This window comes from Pristiophorus japonicus, chromosome 1, assembly GCF_044704955.1.
Source record: "Pristiophorus japonicus isolate sPriJap1 chromosome 1, sPriJap1.hap1, whole genome shotgun sequence".
Lineage (NCBI taxonomy): Eukaryota > Metazoa > Chordata > Chondrichthyes > Pristiophoridae > Pristiophorus > Pristiophorus japonicus.
The window spans coordinates 518,247,032-518,270,837 of NC_091977.1; the positions used below are offsets into that span (position 1 = coordinate 518,247,032).

A 23,806-nucleotide genomic window follows, 5' to 3' on the forward strand; every position below is an offset into this window, starting at 1 on the left:
TTATATGAAAGGGTGGTAGAGGCAGAAACCCTCACCACGTTTAAAAAGTACTTGGATGTGCACTTGAAGTGCCGTAACACACAGGGCTATGGACCAAGAGCTGGAAAGTGCGATTAAGCTGGATAGCTCTTTGTTCGCCGACACAAACATGATGGGCCGAAATGGCCTCCTTCCGTCCGGGCTGTAAATTTCTCTGATTCTCTGATTCTATCCAAATATCACACGGTGCTCAAATGATTTGTAATAGCCTTGCACTAAATTAAATATTAGGACATGATTTGAATAATGCCTTTACTGGCACATAGGCACAATTACGGAATTATCGTTTGCAGTTTAAGAAAACTATCAAACACCTTGATTTGATCTGAAGCTGTTGTGCTTTTTTGTAGAAATGCTTAAGGAAGAGGGAGTAACAAACAGACAACACATTTAAATCAGAAAATATTTAAACCACATTATAATGATTTAGTTATTATACAATTGCCCAAATGCACTTTTCAAAAATATGATTTTAGAAATCACATTAAGCACATACAAAAATTAATTATGCCAAAAGTTAAGAACAAACCAGTAAAAACATGTCTGGTGGCTTGGTATATAAATAATGTCGAACCTACACCTAGATTTTTAACAAAGTAACTGGAAAACAAGTGCCACACAAAATCCACAGCAGAAATTTTGTTTAACTTTTATAGAAATGATACAACTAATTACTTGTATCCATGTAAGGAAAAATAAAATGTAGAAGCAGTATTTTAAAAAATACCATAATTATTTTTTACTAGTGTTCCTGTTAATGGAAGACAGTAACTCCTTTTTACCTGTTAGCCATAGTTTGTTTTTGTAATTCCAGATTTTGCACATTGAAATTCTTGATTCAAATATACAAACACTAGTTCAATTTACCAATTAAAAGTACCCTCCGGAGTTACCTGAAGCACATAGTCATTGGGAGGAGAATGCAACAGACGACATTAGCTTGAATATACTTGGCAAACTATGTACATTTTTTACAGTGCATGCCGGATAAAATCTTCCATCGTAATAAAGTGCTGTTACTGTTGTGCAGTCGATACTATTCGTTCCATGTCTGAAGTTCACTGGATGGAGTTTAAAGTGGAAAAATCAAACTGACGCCTTCAAATGGAGTAACAGTATTTAGGCATTGAAGTGCGTCAAGTAAATAAACTGTCTGGATGGCGAAAGAAACTCTGGTTTCTTAGTTTTCCACCATAGAAGCCATGGGAAGATGAGGTCGTGCTTAGCTGAAGACGTGCTTGACCATACAAGGAAGCACACAAACAAACAGTGACACAAAAGAACTGGCAGAGTAGTAATTTCTCTCCGATCCATTGTTGATGGATTTGTCTTGTTTACTGTCTTCCATTGACTCTACTGCAGATCCTACTGCAGATGCTGCACACTGGACTAAAGGAGCCTGGTAAGATGTGGCCCTCTTCTCTGGCCTGTCTGGACTGGACCCGTCACTCGGTCTTTGCCCGTTGAACAGCAGGTATCGACCTTTAGCATCCTGTTCCATCTTAAAGAGCTCATACTCGGTGTGAGGGAGGCGTATCCCCAGAGCCACACAGCCATTGGTGTGAGTGACATCCTGCTCCACTCCCACATGCCATGAACCCTCAGCCCCACACGCATTGCCGTTGAAGACGTTCAAGAGCGATGCAGTTGCAGCATCCATTGGCGTCACCTTCATGTGGTTTACTGAAACAAGATTTGAAAAGGTTATGCCAAACATTTAACATTAAACTATAACCTCTGCACTAACATACATACCTTTGCCCACACTGCATTGGGTGGCAACTGCTCCGAGTGAAAATATTTCAGGTAGTTTTACAAATGTTGGGAATGTGTGTGGGTTTTAATTTTGAAGTTTTCTTGGCTGCATTTTTGTGCTCATCAAGGCGAGGGATTTTAACAGTGGCAAATGGAAACCTTTCCCATTCTGGGCACCCAGTATCAGCCTCAAGCAGTCCCAGGCCACATGCAGTATGATTTAGATGCAGAGTAAAGTTCTCTCTACCCCAAGTGAGGTTACTTAATGCAGCAAGAATGCTTTAAATGGGAGTTCATTTTTCTTCTCCCATTATTTTAACACACAGTCAGGAATGCACGTCAGGGAAGGGGGGGAGGGGCAATGCACATACGGTGAGATGTGTTATAGCTAATATATAAAACTGACGGGACAAGAGAGCGCATCTCCAACAGTGCTGCTCAGCCGCTTGGTCAAGCTGCAAACATTTAAAATCTGCAAAACCTGGCGAATGTAGCGAGCACACCTCCAATGATTTTGGTTCTGATTAGCTTAGGTAAAAAGATGGGAAATGGGAAGCACCCAGGAGGCCCTGTGCCATCTCGTGCACATAATGGCAACCATTCTGCTTCAGAAATAAATTGTACCCGTCGTAAAACTATTGGCCTGGATTTTGCGGTCAGTACGACAGCATACCCTCAGAGTGCTCCCAGAGTACGCTGTCATACCGCCTTTGACATGAACAGCAAGTTTGGGATTTCCGCACGCGCTTGCGATGTGTTAAGTTCCGCACCGGCGTGGAAATCCTAATTGCTGGCGCAGAGTTAGGCTAATTGCCCTCCAGCGGTCCAGCAGTTAGTTATTAAAATTTTACGGCTGATGCAAACAGGTGCAGGGCCCCCTGACAATTCTAAGTAATTTTTAATGGTATTCAAGGCCAGAAATGGAAGCATTTACATATGACCCACAGGATGTTGTCTATGATGTCTGTCCACTGCTTGTCATGATTTAAAGGTTCATTTAGTTGGGGATTAACTCACCAATTATCAGGAGAAAAAGTGTGAGGTGTGTCTGCATGTTTCTGTATTAATAACTCTTAAGACGTCAGCATGAGAGTCATTCCTGCAGCTCTTAACCAATAGTTTTCAGCAGAAAGCATTGCACTAGCGATGTTAATACGCAAGTTTTGCTCGACCTTCTGTTTGTTGATTGGAGCAGTGGCCTACGTGATCCCAGGCACAGCTTACACACACGGTGCACCCCTGGGATCCATGGGCCACTGCGCTGTGCTCAACTCTGCAGCGTCTCACACAAACTTTTCCTTTGGGGCCTCGCAACAGGTAAGTGCGGGTTCGGTTTGGATGCCAGCGGTGTAATCCTTAATTACGCTGCCAACTGCAAAATACGGGCCATTATTTAGTTGGTGGAGCATTCCTCAATCTCCTTTACGCACGACTTCACACCAGCTAGAAGACACATGTTTGCTGCCTCAAAGAACAGATTCGTAAATTTATCAAAACTGGGGGGGATGAAATAATTTAACGTGTCTAAACGACAGGTGTTCATTCAGAACATAAAATTTAACACCGTCATATAGAGAATAAAAGAGTAGTGTCCAGTCCACCATATTATGGATGTCTTATACACTCGGGCAAATAATTGTTACTTGTCAAAGATAAAGTGGTTTGAAATTACAACAGTAGGAGCCAGTCTGGTAAGAGTCATTTGGACACATCACAACCTATGAATACATCTAATGCTTTTGCTTCCAGTATTTGAATGCCTGCATTGTATGATAAAGTAACATTCAGTCATTCCGTTGCTATAGTAAGTTGAATGCCAGCTAGTGTTGTACATTTTGGCAGTCCTGTGTATGCTGATCACGTGTACACAATCATTCATAACGCAATATTAGCATTGTTGTGGAATTGTGCAATATTCAGCTCTGCACTCTCGGGACACAGATACAGTGACATGGTGGCTTTAATATTAATGTGCGCGCATGTACTGGGCGCTCACACTGGGTGTCTGGGACAGGTGCACCGCTTTTCCCATTAGAGCAGCCTATGAGTATCTCCAGTCTCCTTGCCTGAGGTGAAAGAATAACTCACACAGGGTAATTTATGAGTGCTCACTGCTGACAGGGAGCCTCACTTGCCAGCAGCTAGGGTTACAAATTCTCTAGGACTGTCCAGGAGTCTCCAGAAATTGAAGATTAATCTCTCGGACACTGCTGCGAGCAGCCCAGGAGAAAAATCATAAGGTTATTATTAAAAAAAATGTTTTTTTTTTGCATTTTCTTTAAACACTTTTGATTATAAGTTATGAAAATATTGAAGATAACATAAAAAGTTCGCCTGGAATTTACGGTCAGAGGTGAAGTGGTGGCGCTTGCCGTTGACCTCAGAGAAAGCTGCCCACAAAGATTCACCATCTCTGTGATGAGAACTTAACCTTTCCTGATATTAAATTGATTTGTCAATTTATCAATTTGTCAATAGGGTATCCCCAGCACAATGCAGCAGTGATGTCATCAAGCTGTCTAATCACATTGAAGAATTCTCACAGACGGCAAAACAGGAAATAAAAATCACAATTCAATTCACTTTTAAAATGTTTTACGGAGAGAGAAGTAAAAATTGGGACATACACATGGGGCTTAGGTAGAAGCTGAAAATCATAAGATATTTAAAATCTAGTCATTTTCTAACATAATTGAGAAATTTGATATTTCACAAAAATAAAATTAGTTTTTCAGGGCCAGAACGGTTGTTCAGCAGTCAATACTTCTTTGACAGCACCTCCCAAACATGCGACCTCTACCGTCTAGAAGGAAAAGGGCAGCAGGCCCATGGGAACACCATCACCTCCAAGTTCCCCTCCAAGTCACACACCAGCCTGACTTGGAAAAATCTGGCCAAACCTTCATCGTCGCTGGGTTGGGTCATAATCCTGGAACTTCCTCCCTAACAGCACTGTGGGAGTACCTTCAGCACAAGGACCGCAGCAGCTCAAGAAAGTGGCTCACCGCCACCTTCTCAAGGGCGATTAGGGATGGGCAATAAATGCCGGCCTTGCTAGTGGCACCCACATCCCATGAACGAATTTAAAAACCTATGCTGTTAAAATCCCAATTACACTTATACCAACGAGGTTTAATTTTTAATGGGGTATTTAACAGCGCAATTAGATTGGAAAAGCTAAATTTTCATCAGTTCAAGTGATTTCACTGATTTTCTACTATGGTGGAGCAGGAAATGACTGACCACAACTTCAGGATTTCCACGTTTATCTGCGCATGCGCTAAATCCTGAAGTTATGGTCAGTGTCAGAGGGGTAGTGATGACAAATGTTGAGTGACCAATGGCGGGAGAGTGGGGACGGGGCAGTTGAAGGCAGGAGGTCATATGATGAAACCAAAGTTGGCAATCCTACCAGTAGCACATTTCAGAAATTCATGCACACGCAGCGAAGAATTTCTTAAGCAGCTACGAATTGGAGGAATCAGCCAGGACTCCCACTCCTGTAACCTCTCCGGGACAGCACACAATTTCTTCTTAATAATGCAACTCGATTGGAACCAAGCCTTTGACTTCCGCCTAAGTGCTGAAGTTGCCATCCAAGACTGGGAATGATGTTAATCCGTGCTCAGCTGACCATCAGTAGCCAGGGCTGGGTCTGTTGATAAAGTGGGGGTAAATTTTCCTCGTCACCGCATGGGCATTAATTTGGCTGAGTGGATCTTCCGCCTGTTACAGAACTTGCCCAATTTCTATTCAATTGAGTTCAATGGCAGATGGGCAAACTGCTTTGTCAGATTACCGGCAAAGTGGTGAAGACGAAAATTTACCGCAATATCTCGGAGGGCGTTTCTTTTTGTCAATTTCATTGAAATTACACTGAGCGAGAAGCTAGGGATCAGTGAACGTTTGAAGAAGGTAATCCTGGCACTATTGATGCCTAGCTCATCTATACAGGACTGGTATATCATTGGATTTATGTTGCATGTTTAAGAGCACTATAATTCATCTTGCCTACAACCAAAAATGACACTGTTGGTACGTATCAGTTTCATCACGACTCTTTCTTTTTACACAATTGCATTGTTTAACCTCTTGAGAACTATGTTTGCGAAGAGCTGAGAAGTCATTGGCTATATCAAATATGAGTATCAGGACTGGGAGCGGGCAGTTGGCTTGTGCTGCGGGCTCAGATGATGATGGTATTATTTGAATGGTGACAGATTAGTAAAAGGGGAGGTGCAACGAGACCTGGGTGTCATGGTACATCAGTCATTGAAAGTAGGCATGCAGGTACAGCAGGCAGTAAAGAAAGCAAATGGCATGTTGGCCTTCATAGTGGGAGGATTTGAGTATAGAAGCAGGGAGGTCTTACTACAGTTGTACAGGGCCTTGGTGAGGCCACACCTTGAGTATTGTGTTCAGTTTTGGTCTCCTAATCTGAGGAAGGACGTGCTTGCTATTGAGGGAGTGCAGCGAAGGTTCACCAGACTGATTCCCGGGATGGCAGGACTGACATATGAAGAAAGACTGGATCGACTGGGCCTGTATTCACTGGAATTTAGAAGAATGAGAGGGGATCTCATAGAAACATATAAAATTCTGATGGGATTGCACAGGTTAGATGCAGGAAGAATGTTCCCGATGTTGGGGAAGTCCAGAACCAGGGGTCACAGTTTAAGGATAAGGGGTAAGCCATATAGGACCGAGATGAGGAGAAACTTCTTCACTCAGAGAATTGTGAACCTGTGGAATTCTCTACTGCAGAAAGTTGATGAGTCCAGTTTGTTGGATATATTCAAAAGGGATCAGGGTGTATGAAAAGTAGGCAGGAGTGGGGGACTGAAGTTGCATGATCAGCCATGATCATATTGAATGGTGGTGCAAGCTCCAAGGGCCAAATGGCCTGTTCCTGCACCTATTTTCTATGTTTCTGTGCTCCTGCCAGGACATGAAATAATTTCTGTAACCACCACGGGGTTCAGAGACAAAAAAATATTAATTGATCCATTTCATATTACCTTTAAACACAAACTCTGTTCCTCCCATTACTTTGGTTGAAGGGATCCCTCGGCTGTAACGGCCCTTGGCGTAGATGGTGAAAGTTGGGTGCTTGCACACAGGGTCCGAGAAATGGTAGTAATGTCCTTCCCAAGTGTTGTTGTTGTCGTGGAATATGAAGTGCCGGGTGAGGAAGAGCACCTCAGGCCGCACCTCACACCGCTGGCTCGCCCATTGGCCGTGCAGCCCCACAGTCAGGTCTGCCTTTGGCGGCAGAATGGGAGGGTGGTGCTCATCCGATCGGTAGATTATCCGACAAGCTATGCAGGAATGGTCGTGATTCTGAAACGATAAGAGAAGTAGAAATTCTAAGTGATAAATTACGGAATTGGGTAGGGTTAAGATTTAACTTTATGCGTCGGTCAATGAGTATTTTGTTACGGTTCTGCAGACTTAAAAAAATCTACAGAGCAAAAGATGTTCTAACTTTAAAACTCGGGCTGGTGACTTCTGAAGTGATTTAATAAATCTGCATGCTACCCCTAGGCGGCATACAATCAAATGCTTGGAGCAATTCATTCTTGTTTTCTGTTAAGTATAGTTCTTTTTAAAAAAGGAGGGAGAGAGAAAACAGGGAATTATAGACCGGTCAGCCTGACCTCAGTAGTGGGTAAAATGATGGAATCAATTATTAAGGATGTCATAGCAGTGCATTTGGAAAGAGGTGTCATGATAGGTCCAAGTCAGCATGGATTTGTGAAAGGGAAATCATGCTTGACAAATCTTCTGGAATTTTTTGAGGATGTTTCCAGTAAAGTGGACAAGGGAGAACCAGTTGATGTGGTATATTTGGACTTTCAGAAGGCTTTCGACAAGGTCCCACACAAGAGATGAATGTGCAAAGTTAAAGCACATGGGATTGAGGGTAGTGTGCTGACGTGGATTGAGAACTGGTTGTCAGACAGGAAGCAAAGAGTAGGAGTAAATGGGTACTTTTCAGAATGGCAGGCAGTGACTAGTGAGGTACCACAAGGTTCTGTGCTGGGGCCCCAGCTGTTTACATTGTACATTAATGATTTAGACGAGGGGATTAAATGTAGTATCTCCAAATTTGCGGATGACACTAAGTTGGGTGCCAGTGTGAGCTGCGAGGAGGATGCTATGAGGCTGCAGAGTGACTTGGATAGGTTAGGTGAGTGGACAAATGCATGGCAGATGAAGTATAATGTGGATAAATGTGAGGTTATCCACTTTGGTGGTAAAAACATAGAGACAGACTATTATCTGAATGGTGACAGATTAGGAAAAGGGGAGGTGCAACGAGACCTGGGTGTCATGGTACATCAGTCATTGAAGGTTGGCATGCAGGTACAGCAGGCGGTTAAGAAAGCAAATGGCATGTTGGCCTTCATAGCGAGGGGATTTGAGTACAGGGGCAGGGAGGTGTTGCTACAGTTGTACAGGGCCTTGGTGAGGCCACACCTGGAGTATTGTGTACAGTTTTGGTCTCCTAACTTGAGGAAGGACATTCTTGCTATTGAGGGAGTGCAGCGAAGATTCACCAGACTGATTCCTGGGATGGTGGGACTGACCTATCAAGAAAGACTGGATCAACTGGGCTTGTATTCACTGGAGTTCAGAAGAATGAGAGGGGACCTCATAGAAACGTTTAAAATTCTGACGGGTTTAGACAGGTCAGATGCAGGAAGAATGTTCCCAATGTTGGGGAAGTCCAGAACCAGGGGTCACAGTCTAAGGATAAGGGGTAAGCCATTTAGGACCGAGATGAGGAGAAACTTCTTCACCCAGAGAGTGGTGAACCTGTGGAATTCTCTACCACAGAAAGTAGTTGAGGCCAATTCACTAAATATATTCAAAAGGGAGTTAGATGAAGTCCTTACTACTAGGGGGATCAAGGGGTATGGCGAGAAAGCAGGAAGGGGGTACTGAAGTTGCATGTTCAGCCATGAACTCCTTGAATGGTGGTGCAGGCTAGAAGGGTTGAATGGCCTACTTCTGCACCTATTTTCTATGTTTCTATGTTTCTATGTTTTGTATCACCCTCAGATTTACGCTGTGGTCCCCAGCCTGATAAATTTCTTACAAAATAGAATCGGAATATATTTATATGACAAAGTCAGCAGGTTTTGGGTGCAAGTCCCACTCCAGAGACTTGAGCACAAAAACAGAGACTCCAGTGCAGTGCTGAGGGAGTGCTGTAATGCCGAAGGTGCCGTCTTTCAGCTGCTCTCAGGTGGACATTAAAGATCCCATAGCACTATTTTGAAGAGTAGCAGGGGAGTTATCCCCGGTGTCCAGGCCAATATTTATCCCTCAATCAACATCACAAAAATGGATTATCTGGTCATTATCACATTGCTGTTTGTGGGAGTTAGCTGTGCATTTCTTATATTATAACAGTGACTACACTTCAAAAGTATTCATTGGCTGTAAAGCGCTTTGAGACATCCGGAGGTCATGAAAGGCACTATATAAATGCAAGTCTTTCTTTTTACTATATGTGAATCATATGCAGTCAGAACTGAAAATAAGAACATAAGATATAGGAGCTTGAGTATGCCATTTAGCTCCTGATCTTCGACCTCAACTCCATTTTCCCGCACTATCCCCATATCCCTTGATTCCCTTAATATCCAAAAATCTATCGATCTGTCTTGAATATACTCAACGACTGAGCCTCCACAGCCCTCTGAGGTAGAGAATTCCAGAGATTCACCACTCTCTGAGTGAAGAAATTTCTCCTCATCGCAGTGCTAAAATCTTTATTGATTGTGCAGTTTATTTAGATATGAAATATTTACCCCATAACTCATCTTGGTGAAACTGTATGAATCCAATCTTACACAAATAGACCCAACAGCAATGACATAATGCATGCCAGTGTCATAGAGAGAAGTAAAAGAACAAAGCAACACAAAATACCCATCAGTCCAGTTTACTCCTCATAATTGAACGTTGATATTTGCCCCCCCAAAATTTGCATTATCTAGTAATCTGAATTAAGCAATTGTATTCAAATGGTACAGTAGCCCTTTTAAGCGCAATTCAACTTCAAATTATCCAGTAATTCGAATTAAGCTTTTAAATTACAGGAGTAGATAGTATACCAAAACCAGCTGGATTTGAATCACCCTCCTGTTGCTAGACTGTGGGAAACAGCAAGAATCACAGACTTTAAAGAGTACTTTTTTCTTATCTTTAATTCAGAGTAAAGACTTTCCCTTGTGCACTCATGTTTATATGAAGCACTTTATCACTGGGCCCGTCTCAAAGCTAGGTCTGGGAGTGAGTTAGCATTCCATGCACATAAGTCACTTTACTAAAGACCAGGCTCATTAATGGCAGGACTTCAAACTTGTGTGCCAGAGAATGTCAATAGATTCATATGAGAATTTATGAAGCCAGCTGTACGCGATGGTTCATCCTCTCAATTTCGTTTGATTAACTCAGGGTTTCCCAACTGTTTTGCCCTCTCTTCTGCTCCATTTCCTTATGATCTCTGCTCATAATCTAACCTTGTCCACAAAACATTTGTCAACTTCCTTCATGCTGCATAATGTCCAACCCTCTCACAGTTCACCACATTTTGATCTCCTTATTTGCCCATGAATGGGGCAGCAAAACTTTGAATTATTCAGTAATTTGAATTAAGCAGTTACATTAAAATGGCCTGAAATCTAATTTCTTTCAATAGCTAGATCCTAAAGTTATGCTGTGGGATGCTAGCAAATGAATACTAATATCTTCATCCTCTTCTCTATATTAGCAAAGATGTTAATCTGTTTAAAATATATGGGTTAATTCTTCCGCTAAGATAGCAGAGAGGAATTTCAGATGAATATATTCGTTTTTCTGCTAATATTTTGTGGCATAATTTCTTCATGTCCCTCACAAGTATAACTAACAGCTGTCGCTCTCTACCTCGATGCCTCACCTTATGCTTCTTCATCTATTGATATTGTTGATCTTGTGGTTGACTATTAACTGCCCTCTGAAATTTCCTAGCAAGCAACACAGTTGTAACAAACCGCTACGAAAAACAATAATAATAAAAGTGGACGGACCACCTGGCATCACTGTGGGAGTGCCTTCATCATCATCATCATCATCATAGGCAGTCCCTCGAACGAGGATGATTTGCTTCCATGAGTTCACAGATGTTTCAATGAAGGACCCGATGTTCCAATCCTGAACTCCAGTTGACGGGGTGGAAAATGCCTGTGTGTGAATTTTTTTTAACGTGTGGTGACTCTTGCACATCAACCACCACACGGGCACGACAGAGCTAGGCCTTTGTCCAGTGGCAAGGGTTGAACCAGGATGACTGGAGACTTGCTCTGCTGCACAGACATAGTGCGCACACATATCGCAGTGCGGGCAGGTCCGTGCTGTCCCTGGGCCCTCGGATCTTCTGGGCCCCAAACCCTCATTCGCCGCACCTTTGCCCACGATGTTCCAGGGCCCAGCGCTCCAGCTCTATTTATAGCTCCGACCTGCGTGGTGTTCTCACACAGGTCAGGGAGGCCCACGATGTTCCAGGGCCCGACGCTCCAGCTCTATTTATAGCACCGACCTGCGGTGGTGTTCTCACACAGGTCAGGGAGGCCCACGTAGTACCTTCACCACATGGACTGCAGCGGTTCAAGAAGGTGCCTCACCACCTTCTCAAGGGCAATTAGGGATGGGCAATAAACGTTTGCCTTGCCAGCGATGCCCACATCCCATGAACGAATAATAATAAAAAAATCTTATTATCGCCTTCAACTCGAAGTGGAACTCCCCAAACTGCCTCCAAAGAGCCACATAGAAATATAGAAACATAGAAAATAGATGCAGGAGTAGGTCATTCGGCCCTTCGAGCCTGCACTGCCATTCAATAAGATCATGGCCGATCGTTCCTTCAGTACCCCTTTCCTGCTTTCTCTCCATACCCCTTGATCCCCTTAACCATAGGGGCCATAACTAACTCCCTCTTGAATATATCCAATGAACTGGCATCAACAACTCTCTGTGGCAGGGAATTCCACAGGTCTACAACTCTCTGAGTGAAGAAGTTTCTCCTCATCTCAGTCCTAAATGGCCTACCCCTCATCCTAAGACTATGTCCCCTGGTTCTGGACTTCCCCAACATCGAGAACATTCTTCCTGCATCTAACCTATCCAGTCCCGTCAGAATCTTATATGTTTCTATGAGACCCCCTCTCATCCTTCTAAACGCCAGTGAATAAAGGCCCAGTTGATCCAGTCTCTCCTCATATGTCAGTCCAGCTATCCCTGGAATCAGTCTGGTGAACCTTCGCTGCACTCCCTCAATAGCAAGAACGTCTTTCCTCAGACTAGGAGACCAAAACTGAACACAATATTCCAGGTGAGGCCTCACTAATGTCCTGTACAACTGCAGTAAGACCTTCCTGCTCCTATATTCAAATCCCCTAGCTATGAAGGCCAACATACCATTTGCCTTCGTTTACGCCTGCTGTACTGCATGCCCACTTTCAGTGACTGATGAACCATGACACCCAGGTCTCATTGCACCTCCCCTTTTCCTAATCTGCCGCCATTCAGATAATATTCTGCCTTCGTGTTTTTGCCCCAAAAATGGATAACCTCACATTTATCCACACTGTTCTGCATCTGTCATGTATTTGCCCACTCACTTAATCTGTCCAAGTCACCCTGCGGTCTCGTGGCGTCCTCCTCACAGCTCACACTGCCACCCAGCTTAGTGTCATCTGCAAACTTGGAGATATTACACTCAATTCTTTCATCTAAATCATTAATGTATATTGTAAAGAGCTGGGGTCCCAGCAGTGAGTCCTGTGGCACCCCACTAGTAGCTGCCTGCCATTCTGAAAAGGACCCGTTTATCCCGACTCTCTGCTTCCTGTCTGCCAACCAGTTCTCTATCCACATCAGTACATTACTCCCAATACCATGCACTTTGATTTTGTACAAAAATCTCTTGTGCAGGACCTTGTCAAAAGCCATTTAAAAGTCCAAATACACCACATCCACTGGTTCTCCCTTGTCCACTCTACTAGTTACATCCTCAAAAAATTCCAGAAGATTCGTCAAGTATGATTTCCCTTTCATAAATCCATGCTGACTCGGTCCGATCCTATCACTGCTTTCCAAATGGGCTGCTATTTCATCCTTAATGATTAATTCCAACATTTTCCCTACTACTGATGTCAGGCTAACCGGTCTATAATTACCTGCTTTCTCTCTCCCTCCTTTTTTAAAAAGTGGCATTACATTAGCTACCCTTCAGTCCATAGGAACTGATCCAGAGTCGATAGATTGTTGGAAAATGATCACCAATGCATCCAGTTTCCTCTTCCAGGTCAAAGGCTTCTTTCCCCCAAAACAATGCTTACCACCGCATGCAGGCCAAGTGGCTAAAATACATGAAGACTATTAGCATATTTGGGGAGGCTCTTAAAGTATTATGTTGGAAAACAGTCGCACTTAAAGCGAACCCGTTTGCTCGCTGCCCCTGCTGGATTCTTCGGCAGGGTACAGACAATGCGATAGGCAATCATCTTTCCACCTCTGATCTCCAACCCCTTCTCCTCATTTGCAGCCTTCCCATTTGTTTTCTGCCCCATCTCTCCTGAAGCTCCAGTGGCCATTCTTCGTGTGTGAACCTAGGCAGGGTGTGTCGGAATGCTATTCAAAGGTTATCAGAGCCGAGCCAACCTTATCTTTAACTGGCATCTGCAAAACATTCACTTTCCAGCAGGAGCAGGGAGCTTTTTAGTGTGACTGCTTTCTAACATAATTCATTTGAAAACAAACATGTTAATGGGCAGGTTGATTCATTTTTGGGCAAGGTTCCACAGGCATTACTCTCTGGTACTTTACCTTTTTTTATGTGTGAGCTTCAGCAGTGACTGTCGGCATACTATTTGACTATGGGGGGCAAGTAAGAGCCCATGTGTGTACACTTTCCATGGAGTCATTGGACAGTGATCAGGAAAGGGACGTCCAGTTATTTTCTGAAACAGGATTCACTACTCTTGAAATGCATCCAGCTCAGAGGATGATGGCGTCTGTGTATTTTTCACTGACTGGGACTTATCAAACAGATGATAGATGTAACACACAGATTCAAGAATCCTCTCTGACGTGAAAGGAATCAGCTCGCTCAGTGAAACAGCCACTGAACCCATCATTGTGCATTGAAAGGATCTGAGGTTTTAATTCATTGCTTTGGTCGAAATGACTCATAGAATGAAAGGCTGCACGCAGAAGTATCAAGCCCCGTGCTTTCCAGTCATCACACAGCATCTGTGCTGCATATACTTGTCCGGCTGCAAAATGAAAATACTGGGTTGCTATGGGGATATTCTTTGTTTGAATTTTATACAGAATGACCGCAGGCAGTGTGTATGCGGTACACCTGTTTATAGAGTGGAACATACCCCCTTCCTAAAACCACTCCCAATCTTTCATTTTGAATCTCTGACCAGTGCCAGGGAACTATGACATATTTGGTGTCATGGTTGATGCTATTTCAGGATCCATTCTCCATTATCTGGGGGTTCTGTTGGCATCTTTAGTGGCTGCTACCAGTTTTTTTGCAATCACTTTACAGCGTGGATTAGTACGCTTTGTTTAAATTATGTTCCACTCACATTTTTAAAATATATTGTCCACCCTAATTCAGGTACTCAAACTGCAAAGTACTCGCCAACCAAATCATTGGAGAGACATCTTGCCCTGGGTCTCTGCCACCCTTCAACTAGCTGCTCGGGAGTATGTGCTTTCCCCTGATGGTCTGGTTGGTTGTTTTGTAAGCTGCTACATTGTAGGTGTTGTCCATGACATGTTTTGATGTGTTACACAGCGTATCTTCACTGCTTTCTATTCAACTTTGATCCATGCTCAAACAGTGTCTCACCCAAGCTGCTGTCAAACAACTGTCATAGACACTCTCTGGGTGAAAGCACTAAGGGGCTTCGATAGCAACTCACTGAAGTGTATGGAGGCCTCACAACACTGGTAGATTACCCAGTTCAAAAAAAGGGCAGGGTGCGAAACACCTCTTCAGGGCCCTTTCTCGTGTGTCTTGTTGCATGGTAAATTCATACAGTATGCTTAAATTAAACTTCTGCAATTTATATAGAGAAAAGGGGTTTCGCATGAGCTCATGTTTCTGCACTGGAAATCTGTATGGACATTGAGATAACATTTCCTGAAGAGAGAAGTTGTAGGAAAGAAGTGATGTTTGTGTATGAGTGTCCAGGTGATGTTGTCAAACGGCCTGAGGAGACAATTATCCAAGATGTCTTCCTTCCATTAGTTGATACAGCCATAACCAGCTGGACCTAAAGCCTCCTTGATAAAGTGCAACATCCCCACCGGGACCTGGGAGTCCCTGGCCAAAGACTGCTCTAAGTGGAGGAAGAGCATCCGGGAGGGCGCTGAGCACCTCGAGTCTCGTCACCGAGAGCATGCAGAAAGCAAGCGCAGGCAGCGGAAAGAGCGTGCGGCAAACCACACTCCCCACCCACTCTTTCCTTCAACCACTGTCTGCCCCATCTGTGACGGAGACTGTAATTCCCATATTGGACTGTTCAGTCACCTAAGAACTCATTTTTAGAGTGGAAGCAAGTCTTCCTCGATTTTGAGGGACTGCCTATGATGATGATGATGATACAGCCATAACCAGCTGAAACTCCTTTACCGTGTGTTTACCTGTCTGTTTATCATCAAAGAGGTGCGGAAGACTATTGATGCAAATTTGCAGCCTAGGCTGCATGCTGATCTTGCCCTCATGCTGAGTCCACTAATACATACTTTCCAAGCAGTGGTCAGTGAGCAACAATCAGAAACGAGAGCCCGGGAGGCTAAGGCGAGGTTTCATATTCCCACTGCAACCCAAGTTGAGGTCAGCCCCTTCAGCATGTGCCATGCAGCGAACCATGGGCTTTCTATTCTGTATGGCTCGGGAAAGAGCATTACATGGTGCATTCATTCCTTGAGCCATTGATGGAGCTCATTGTTCTTTTGATGTGATGGGAAAATACATCTCAGTTAAGTGCTGAGAATGACTCCTCTTAATACTGTTCAGGTCGGACAAAGACTCCTTTAGAAATTTGCCTCTCAACTTCTCCATCATACTTATATGTGGGGCAAAGGTTAAAAATGAGAAATAATGGAAATAAAATGCAAATTTTTCCTTAGGATTTCAATATTCTGTATCTGGGCAAAGATGTTATTGTATATCTGGGAGCCCTGACTGATCATTTATGAATAATCAGTCAGCATTGCTGTTGCCTTTTTATAATCCCTGTGCAGTTTAGAGGAATCGATGACAAGTCTGCTTGTTGTACTGATCCATGTGGATGCTGATCATTTTTTGATTACGCAGATGCAATTACAAGTTGCTACTATTCTTTGACACCATGTGTATTGATGAGTAATATGTTTTGAGATTGTAATAGACCAATATGGACAGCATAGATCCTGTGGCTGACTTGACTGATGAGGGAATCTGTTAGGTTAACATCGCTGGGCTTTGTTTTATGCAAGTGTAAATTTTAACTTTTATTTGCCTAATGTGATCCTTAAGCCACAATGTCTTAAAAAGTTGCTGTTTTGCAGTTTGTGTGTAAGGAATTGTTTAAGCAGATAATTGTTGAGTGGGTAAATAGATAAAAAAAATGAAATGTGTGGTTCGAAGATGATACGGAGTGTTGAGGTTGGAAAAACAAGTAGGCTATGTCTTTGCAATGAAATGTTGCATTACAACAACAATGTGTATTTATATAGTGTCTTTAACATAGTGAAATGTCCCAAGGCGCTTCACAGGAATATTATGAGATAAAAAATATGACACCGAGCCGCCTAAGTAGAAATTAGCGCAGGTGACAAAAGCTTGGTCAAAGAGCTGTGTCTTGAGGAGCGTCTTGAAGGAGGAAAGAGAGGTAGAGAGGGGGAGGGGTTTAGGCAGGGAGTTCCAGAGCTTGAAGCCTAGGCAACAGAAGGCACGGCCACCAATGGTTGAGTGATTATAATCAGGGATGCTCAAGAGGGCAGAATTAGAGGAGCATAGACTCTCAGGGGGTTGTGGGGCTGGAGGAGATTTCAGGGATTGGGAGGGACAAGGCCATGGAGGGATTTGAAAACCAGCTTGAGAATTTTGAAATTGTGGAGTTGCTTAACTATGGGATGACACAGGCAAAATGGGAAGTTGACAGGTTCCCAGGATGAATAGTAACCAGACTTACGTTCAGCAGATTAACCTGGTTGAACTGCAGGAAGAATATGCCGTGCGATAAGGTAAATGGCACTTATTGACACAAGAGTGTAACGGCTCCAGAGTGTTAATTCAGCAGAACAAACCATTTGACCAAACATGACAGCCTTTCGTCATGTAATAAAGTTTATGTAAAGTCTGGGAGGCAAAGGGAACTTGCAGCTGGAGCAGGATGCTGTCACGTAACAGCGATAAGAAAGGATATAAAGGGAGCTAGACTGGGAGCTATGGTGTATCCTTCACAGCTGAAAGTGACCTCAGTTGCCATGGCTCCCACAACAGAGAAAATCACCGTGTCCTGATTGATAAGGTTGCCTCATAATGGAAAGCTCTCCTATTGCTATAGTCAATGTTACTGATTTACTGGTATACTTGAAGCTTATCACAAATGAAGATTACGTTGATTTATATACATATAAAATCAACGTCTGATTTGACATGTCTGAACCCAAATTATATTTAGAAACAGGCGCAGCCCGGATTTTAACTCCAGCTGGATTCCCCACTCAGCCATGAGTTACACTTACAGTCAGGTCTCAATGATGTCATCGAGCCGCAACATGCATATGTAAAGAAGGACCCTGTTGACTCTGGGTGCTTGTTCTTGCTGGAGAGCAGGTTAAAACTGCAGATGTTGTGATCATGGCGATTTTCGGACAGGTAAGAGCCAGGGCGAGTTTAACTGCCCACCTGCCAGGTTTCTGCTGAGTGAGTGGGGTTAAAATTATCCCCCATTGGTGTATAATTGACTAGCAATGTATAATTTCTCCTCCCAAACAAGAAGTAAAATGACCACTGGCTGCCTCTGAAACAACTCTGCATTGAGTGCAGGTCTGACTTTAAACTAGACAGTCCAGTTTTTAGATGAACAATCTCTGAATTTCTAAAATGTAAGTCAGACAGACAGCAAAAGTCCAGTTATTTCATGTAAAAAAAATCTATTTTTCATTCACTCTGCAGCTTAAGGTATGGAAGTATTGATAAGGGCTTCAATCAATTTATCAACATTCAAACCATGATCCCAACCATTTGCCTGCCCCACTCCGGCCATCTCCTGCTGTGCCCCACTCTTGCCATCTCCTGCCGTGCCCCTCTCCTGCCCCTCTCCTCCCATCTCCTACTCTGCTCCTTTCCTGACATCTCCTGCCCTGCCTCTATCTTGATTCCTGTTCAGCTTCGGCTTTTGGCAAATGGTTGAAACCTAACTTGCCCCAACTGAGTTTCTATTTAAGGGTGGGGTGGGTGAGAAATGACAGAGACTGTTTTAAGCTGCAACACGGAACAGAATTGTGCTGTTGAAACAATGGTAAAATGTTCCAGCACAGAAGGAAGCCATTCGGCCCATCGTGCCTGTACCGGGTCTTAGAAAGAGCTATCCAATTAGCCCCACTCCCCTGCTCTTTCTCCACAGCCCTTCAAGTATTTATCCACTGTTATAAATGACATTAAATCAGTAAACAGGAGTTTTTAAACTAAACAAAAACTTGGATCTGAATAATTCATTACTGAGGATCTAAGTTCAGGGTAATTTCAGACTTAGGGGGCCAGGCTGATAATATCACTGTCAGATACACACTACATTCTCCCACATGGTAATCCCCTGACGTTGGCCTCCATGTCCTCTTTTGTACTAATGCTCAATATTTAAAACACATTTAAGAACAACAGTAAAAAATAAATTAAATCATAAAGACGACTAAATGTATAGGAATCTCTTTGTTTGCCAGAGGTTATAAAGCTAGCAGAGAAGAATACCAACATCATTTGGTTTCAATATTATTCATCAGGAAATTAGAGTTACCTTAGCATTCTGCAGTGCAGGTTGATAGCTGGAGGGTCGGTAATACATCCTCTGGGACCACTCAGTGTGGATGTCCCCCAGGAACAGCTCTTGCACCACATGCTCAGGATTATGGTGCAGGTACTGCTTCTCTACCCTCAGGAGCTGCAGTTCGTGCATGGCAAAGTTCAGAGCCCGGAAGCAGTCACAGCCCGTCTCGTCACTCCACAGATCGTAGCTCACGTTCGGCTCCCACACCTTCTGCCCTGGCACGAACCCTGGGCACGACCTGTTCAATCTCAGGCTCATCTCCTCAGCCGTCACCTTGTTGTGGCAAATGACCTGGACCCTGTGCAGATGGTAATCTGCCTCGGTTCCTCCGCGAATGATCCAGGAAGCCTGGCGCAAGCGGAGTTTCCCATTGATCACTAAGGTGTAGGTGGGATGTGTACAGTGATTATCTCCATAATTAAACTGGTAAGCTTTGAACGTATTATTGGAGTAGAATCTGTAGGATCTGGTAATGAACTCAGGACCTGGTCTCACCTCACAACTGTGGAGAGAGATGACAATTAGCTTCACAACCAGCATAGCAATGATATTTGGTTTTAGCATAAATCATAAAACTAGGCAGATGTTTGAAAAAAATAGTTAGACAGTGTTTACAGCATGGATCTTTTAAAGAAACAAAGTTACACATTCTCTCTTTTAAGGCCTCCACCTGCATTGTCCATCTCTACCATCTGTTTCAGTGTCTTTACTTTTCGATAACTAGTCACTTGGAGACATCTGTGACAGAAGTCCAAGTGTGATTTGCCCTCCTTTTAGAGATGAGCCAAGTCACTACTTACTTGTCCCACCAACATGGCAGCCAAATTCAGGAGCTGACTCGGTACAAAACTGTATTCTATCATTCCATAGCACAGTATTGAAGGAGGGGGTTAATTAAAGAACATTGAACTGTGTTGAGAAAGAACCTTTGTGTTTCAGTTACACTGACCATCAGGGGAGCACTGTTCATGCCTCCGACATTGCAGGTGTATGTCTTCCCAATTGAAAAGAGCTGACGATACAATGAACTCTCTTCAATTGACACCAAATAGAACAGCAAAAATAGTTCATTTTCACAAACAGTAAATTGCCATTGAAAAAAGTGGATTGTCTCCATCCCTCTCCTTGGCAACTGTCTGAGGCTCAACCAGACCGTTTGCAACTTTGGTGTTGTATCTGACCCCGAGATGATCTTCTCTCTACATATCCGCTCCATGACCAAGACTGTCTACTTCCACTTCCGTAATATCGCCCGACTCCACCCTTCCCTCAGCTCATCTGCTGCTGAAACCCTCATCCATGCCTTTGTTACCTCTAGATTTGTCTATTCCAACACACTCCTGGCCAACCTCCCATAAACTTGAGCTGATCTAAAACTACTGCTCGTGTCCTAACTCGCACCAAGTCCTGTTCACCCATCACACCTGTGCTTGCTGACCTACAGGCAACACTTCAATTTTAAAATTCTCATCTGTGTTTTTAAATCCCTCCACGACCTTGTATCTCCCTATCTCTGGAACCTCCTCCAATGGTCGATCCTCCGAGATCTCCGAGCTCCTTCAAATCTGGCCTCTTGCGCAGCCCCGATTTTAATCGCTTCATCATTGGCGGCCGTGCTTTCAGCTGCCTAGACCCTAAGCTCTGGAATTCCTTCCCTATACCTCTCTGTCTCTCTACCTCTCTCCTCTCCTTTAAGATGCTCCTGAAAACCTACTTCTTTGACAAAGCTTTTGGTCATGTCCTAATATCTCCTTATGTGGTTAGGTATCAAATTTTGTTTGATTTCGCTCCCGTGAAGCACCTTGGAACGTTTTACTACATTAAAGGCGCTATATAAATGCAAGTTCTTGTTGTGGGCCTTGTGTCAGATTGTTATATTGCAGCTGACAGAAATAGCAATGATTCCGACAACACTCCCCTTAGAGGCAGTCTTGTTAAGATTGTTAAAGTCAAGCTTTACACTGCATTGCGGCAGACATCAAGGGGAAGACTCAAAAATAACAGCAACCTCGAGTGCAAATTATGGCATTAATCTGAATCAGGTCTGTGCTATACCTGACTGTACTATTACTATACAAACCGTAACCAATACAGTTACTATACAAAATGTAGGAAAACTTTCCATTCCACATGAAATTCACTATCCCCCCCACCAAACAACAAGTCATCTAGAGAGTACTGATGAATGCATCAACTGAATGAAGAAATGTGTTGAAGTGAGCCATCTGTTGGAGTTTCACAAGATCACAGTGAATATGGATGACAAAGACCATTTATCCATCCTGAAGCATCCTACCTTCCCCCATTGTAGAGTCAACTGTTTCTTAAATGATTCCAGTGTTTTTCCCTTCACGATTCCTAATCTATCTGAAAATCCATTTCACACATCAGTCTTTGCTTAGAAAATCCTGATGAAAGTCCTAAGATTACTTTTAGTAGTTTGAACCTGTGATCCCTTATTTTACTCCACCAATTTAACTTGAAGTAGCATTCTGGATGTACATTTTCAATTCCCTTAACCATTTCACATACCTCTGTAAGATCACCTCTCAGACTAATGGAAAAGCCCAAATCACTTCAGTCTTTCTCCGTAACTCACGACCCTTGAAACTAGGGATCCGTCACTTCTCAACACTGTCTCCAGAAATTGTGTCTTGATGACCAGAGCTGGATACAATACGTAAGGTGTGGTCTGATTAGAGCACGATACAGTTTGATTCTGATTTTCCTGAACATATTCTACTGTTTTTGCTATGTTGTTCAATGTTCTATTGCTTTTGTTGGTTGCTGCTTTTCACTGGTTGGTCATATTTAGCGTTGAGTTTACTAAGCATCATAGCTCGCTTTCAACTTCATCCTCAACTATTTTAACACCACTCGTGGAGTACACATGACACCTATTCTTCCTTCCTATGTGCAGCAGTTTACACTTATAAATAGGGCAGAGAGGAATTTGGTACATGAGTGTTAAGTGCTTGTGCAATAAGTAACTGACGGTTGCTTCTACCAAAAGTGTTTGGATTGACATTGTTAGTATTTGGAGTTTAGTAAATTGTTGATGCAACAAGTCATGCCACAGATAACTGTGTATAATGTGAGCTGCATGATCAATAATGAGTGATTTCACCAACTAAGCGTTCATTTAACACTAAAATTATTCCGAGTTATCTTTGTTATTGAGAAAGTCAATGAAAGGCTCAACCCTTTAGAACAAGACAATGCTAAGCATGAGAAGAGTAGGTGAGAAGACTGAGTAGGTCAGGAAGTAGCAAGTAGGTGATGGTGAGTTTTAAAAGGCTGCAGATTGTAAGAGGAAGAGAAGACCAAGAACAAAGAAGTTCAGTAGTTGCTCCCTCTGTGAATGAAAGAATGAAGTGTATAAAATGGTACAAAGTGTCTACATTTCAATACAGTGACGATGCAAGGAGTAGAGAGCCAGTCTATTTACAGCATAAGAGGAACAAGAGAGGACATTTCAGAGAAGCAATAACCATAGAGGTATTGATAAAATAGAGAGACAAAGATTGCAATGGAGAGAGGTTGGATGTTGGAAGAGAAGGATTACATGTTCTTGTATCCTGTCCGGAAGTAGAATGGCCTTGAATTTTCAATTTGTATTCACGCAACAGAAATATCTGCTTAGCAGTTATTCATACAAGTGAAGCTACTTGTGATATAACTGGTGTTTACTCACCTTGTAGAGACCCAGTGGCTCTCCACCTGAGGTGGCATTTGCACAGTGATCCTGGCTCCATTGTACAGGTGCTTTAATATGTGGTGACATTGAAAGTCTTTGCTAAACTTGTCCAGGATCTTCTCGATGGACTTGCTTGATGTTCCCTCTGAGTAGTGTAGAGATGAAGCACTACCCAGTCCTGGGATTAAAAAAAACATATGTAACTCAATTTATAACAGACGCGAACCTAGGCGAAACACAGCACGTACAGTCCTAATTAAGTACTTTTGGAGTGTGGGCACTGTTGTACTGTGGGAAACGCGGCAGCCAATTTGTGCACAGCAAGCTGCCACAAACAGCAATGTGATAATGACCAGATAAACTGTTTTTGTTATGCTGATTGAGGGATAAATATTGGCCAGGACACCAAGGATAACGCCCCTGCTCTTCTTCAAAATAGTGTCTTTTACGTCTGCCTGAGAGAGCAGACGGGTCCTCGGTTTAATGTCTCATCCGAACTCTTCAATACAGGCTGCAACGGAAATTCATAGGAAGGGATTGCGATTTATGAATTAAAAAAGGAGCTTACCATGTACTTTCAGAAATAGAATGGTTAAGTTGTGTCATAATGTCCATACTTCGCCTAATTTTCAGGATCTATAATTTCAAATTAAATTTGGTTTGTGTTTTTTTGTACTGTGAAACATTCAATCTCTAAAACTTGTCTCTTCAGCATATTTTGGTAATTTGCACTATGTTAAAAGGCATGGTTTTCACAGATGGGGATATACAGTTGAGATATTCCTAGTCATCGCTGCACACATCAGGCCTACATTTTCTTTCCTTCCCTACGTCCCTGCGTGGCTCAGTGGGTAGTACACTCGATGCTGAGTCAGAAGGTTGTGGGTTCAATGCTTCTACTGCTTTTTTGCCTTCTCCCTGTAGCTGCACAAGTACGCCTTTTATAGGCCTCTGCTGATCCCCGGACTCACGCCTCAACGACCATGAACTCCCGCTGCTTCTCGCGGCCTTTTATAGGCCTCTGCTAATCCCCGGACTCACGCCTCAGTGACCACGAACTCTCGCGGCCTTTTAAAGGCCTCTGCTGATCCCCGGACTCACGCGACCACGCCTCTCACTTATAATGGGTGACTTTAATATGCACATAGATTGGGCTAACCAAACTGGAAGCAATACGGTGGAGGAGGGTTTCCTGGAGTGC

At 43.2% G+C, this 23,806-nt stretch overlaps 1 protein-coding gene across 1 annotated transcript in view; it reads right to left on the minus strand.

Annotated features, from left to right (window-relative positions):
* Nucleotides 1–797: 797 nt before the first annotated feature.
* LOC139260472 (protein APCDD1) overlaps nt 798–23,806 on the minus strand; it is a 36,273-nt gene continuing 13,264 nt past the window's right edge. The window contains exons 2-5 of the mRNA XM_070877016.1: nt 22,603–22,783; nt 18,879–19,410; nt 6,813–7,134; nt 798–1,722 (exon numbers count right to left, since the gene is read on the minus strand). Of these exons, the coding sequence (XP_070733117.1) occupies nt 1,262–1,722; nt 6,813–7,134; nt 18,879–19,410; nt 22,603–22,783 (1,496 nt within the window). The 3' untranslated portion in view covers nt 798–1,261. The remainder of the gene's footprint in view (nt 1,723–6,812; nt 7,135–18,878; nt 19,411–22,602; nt 22,784–23,806) is intronic.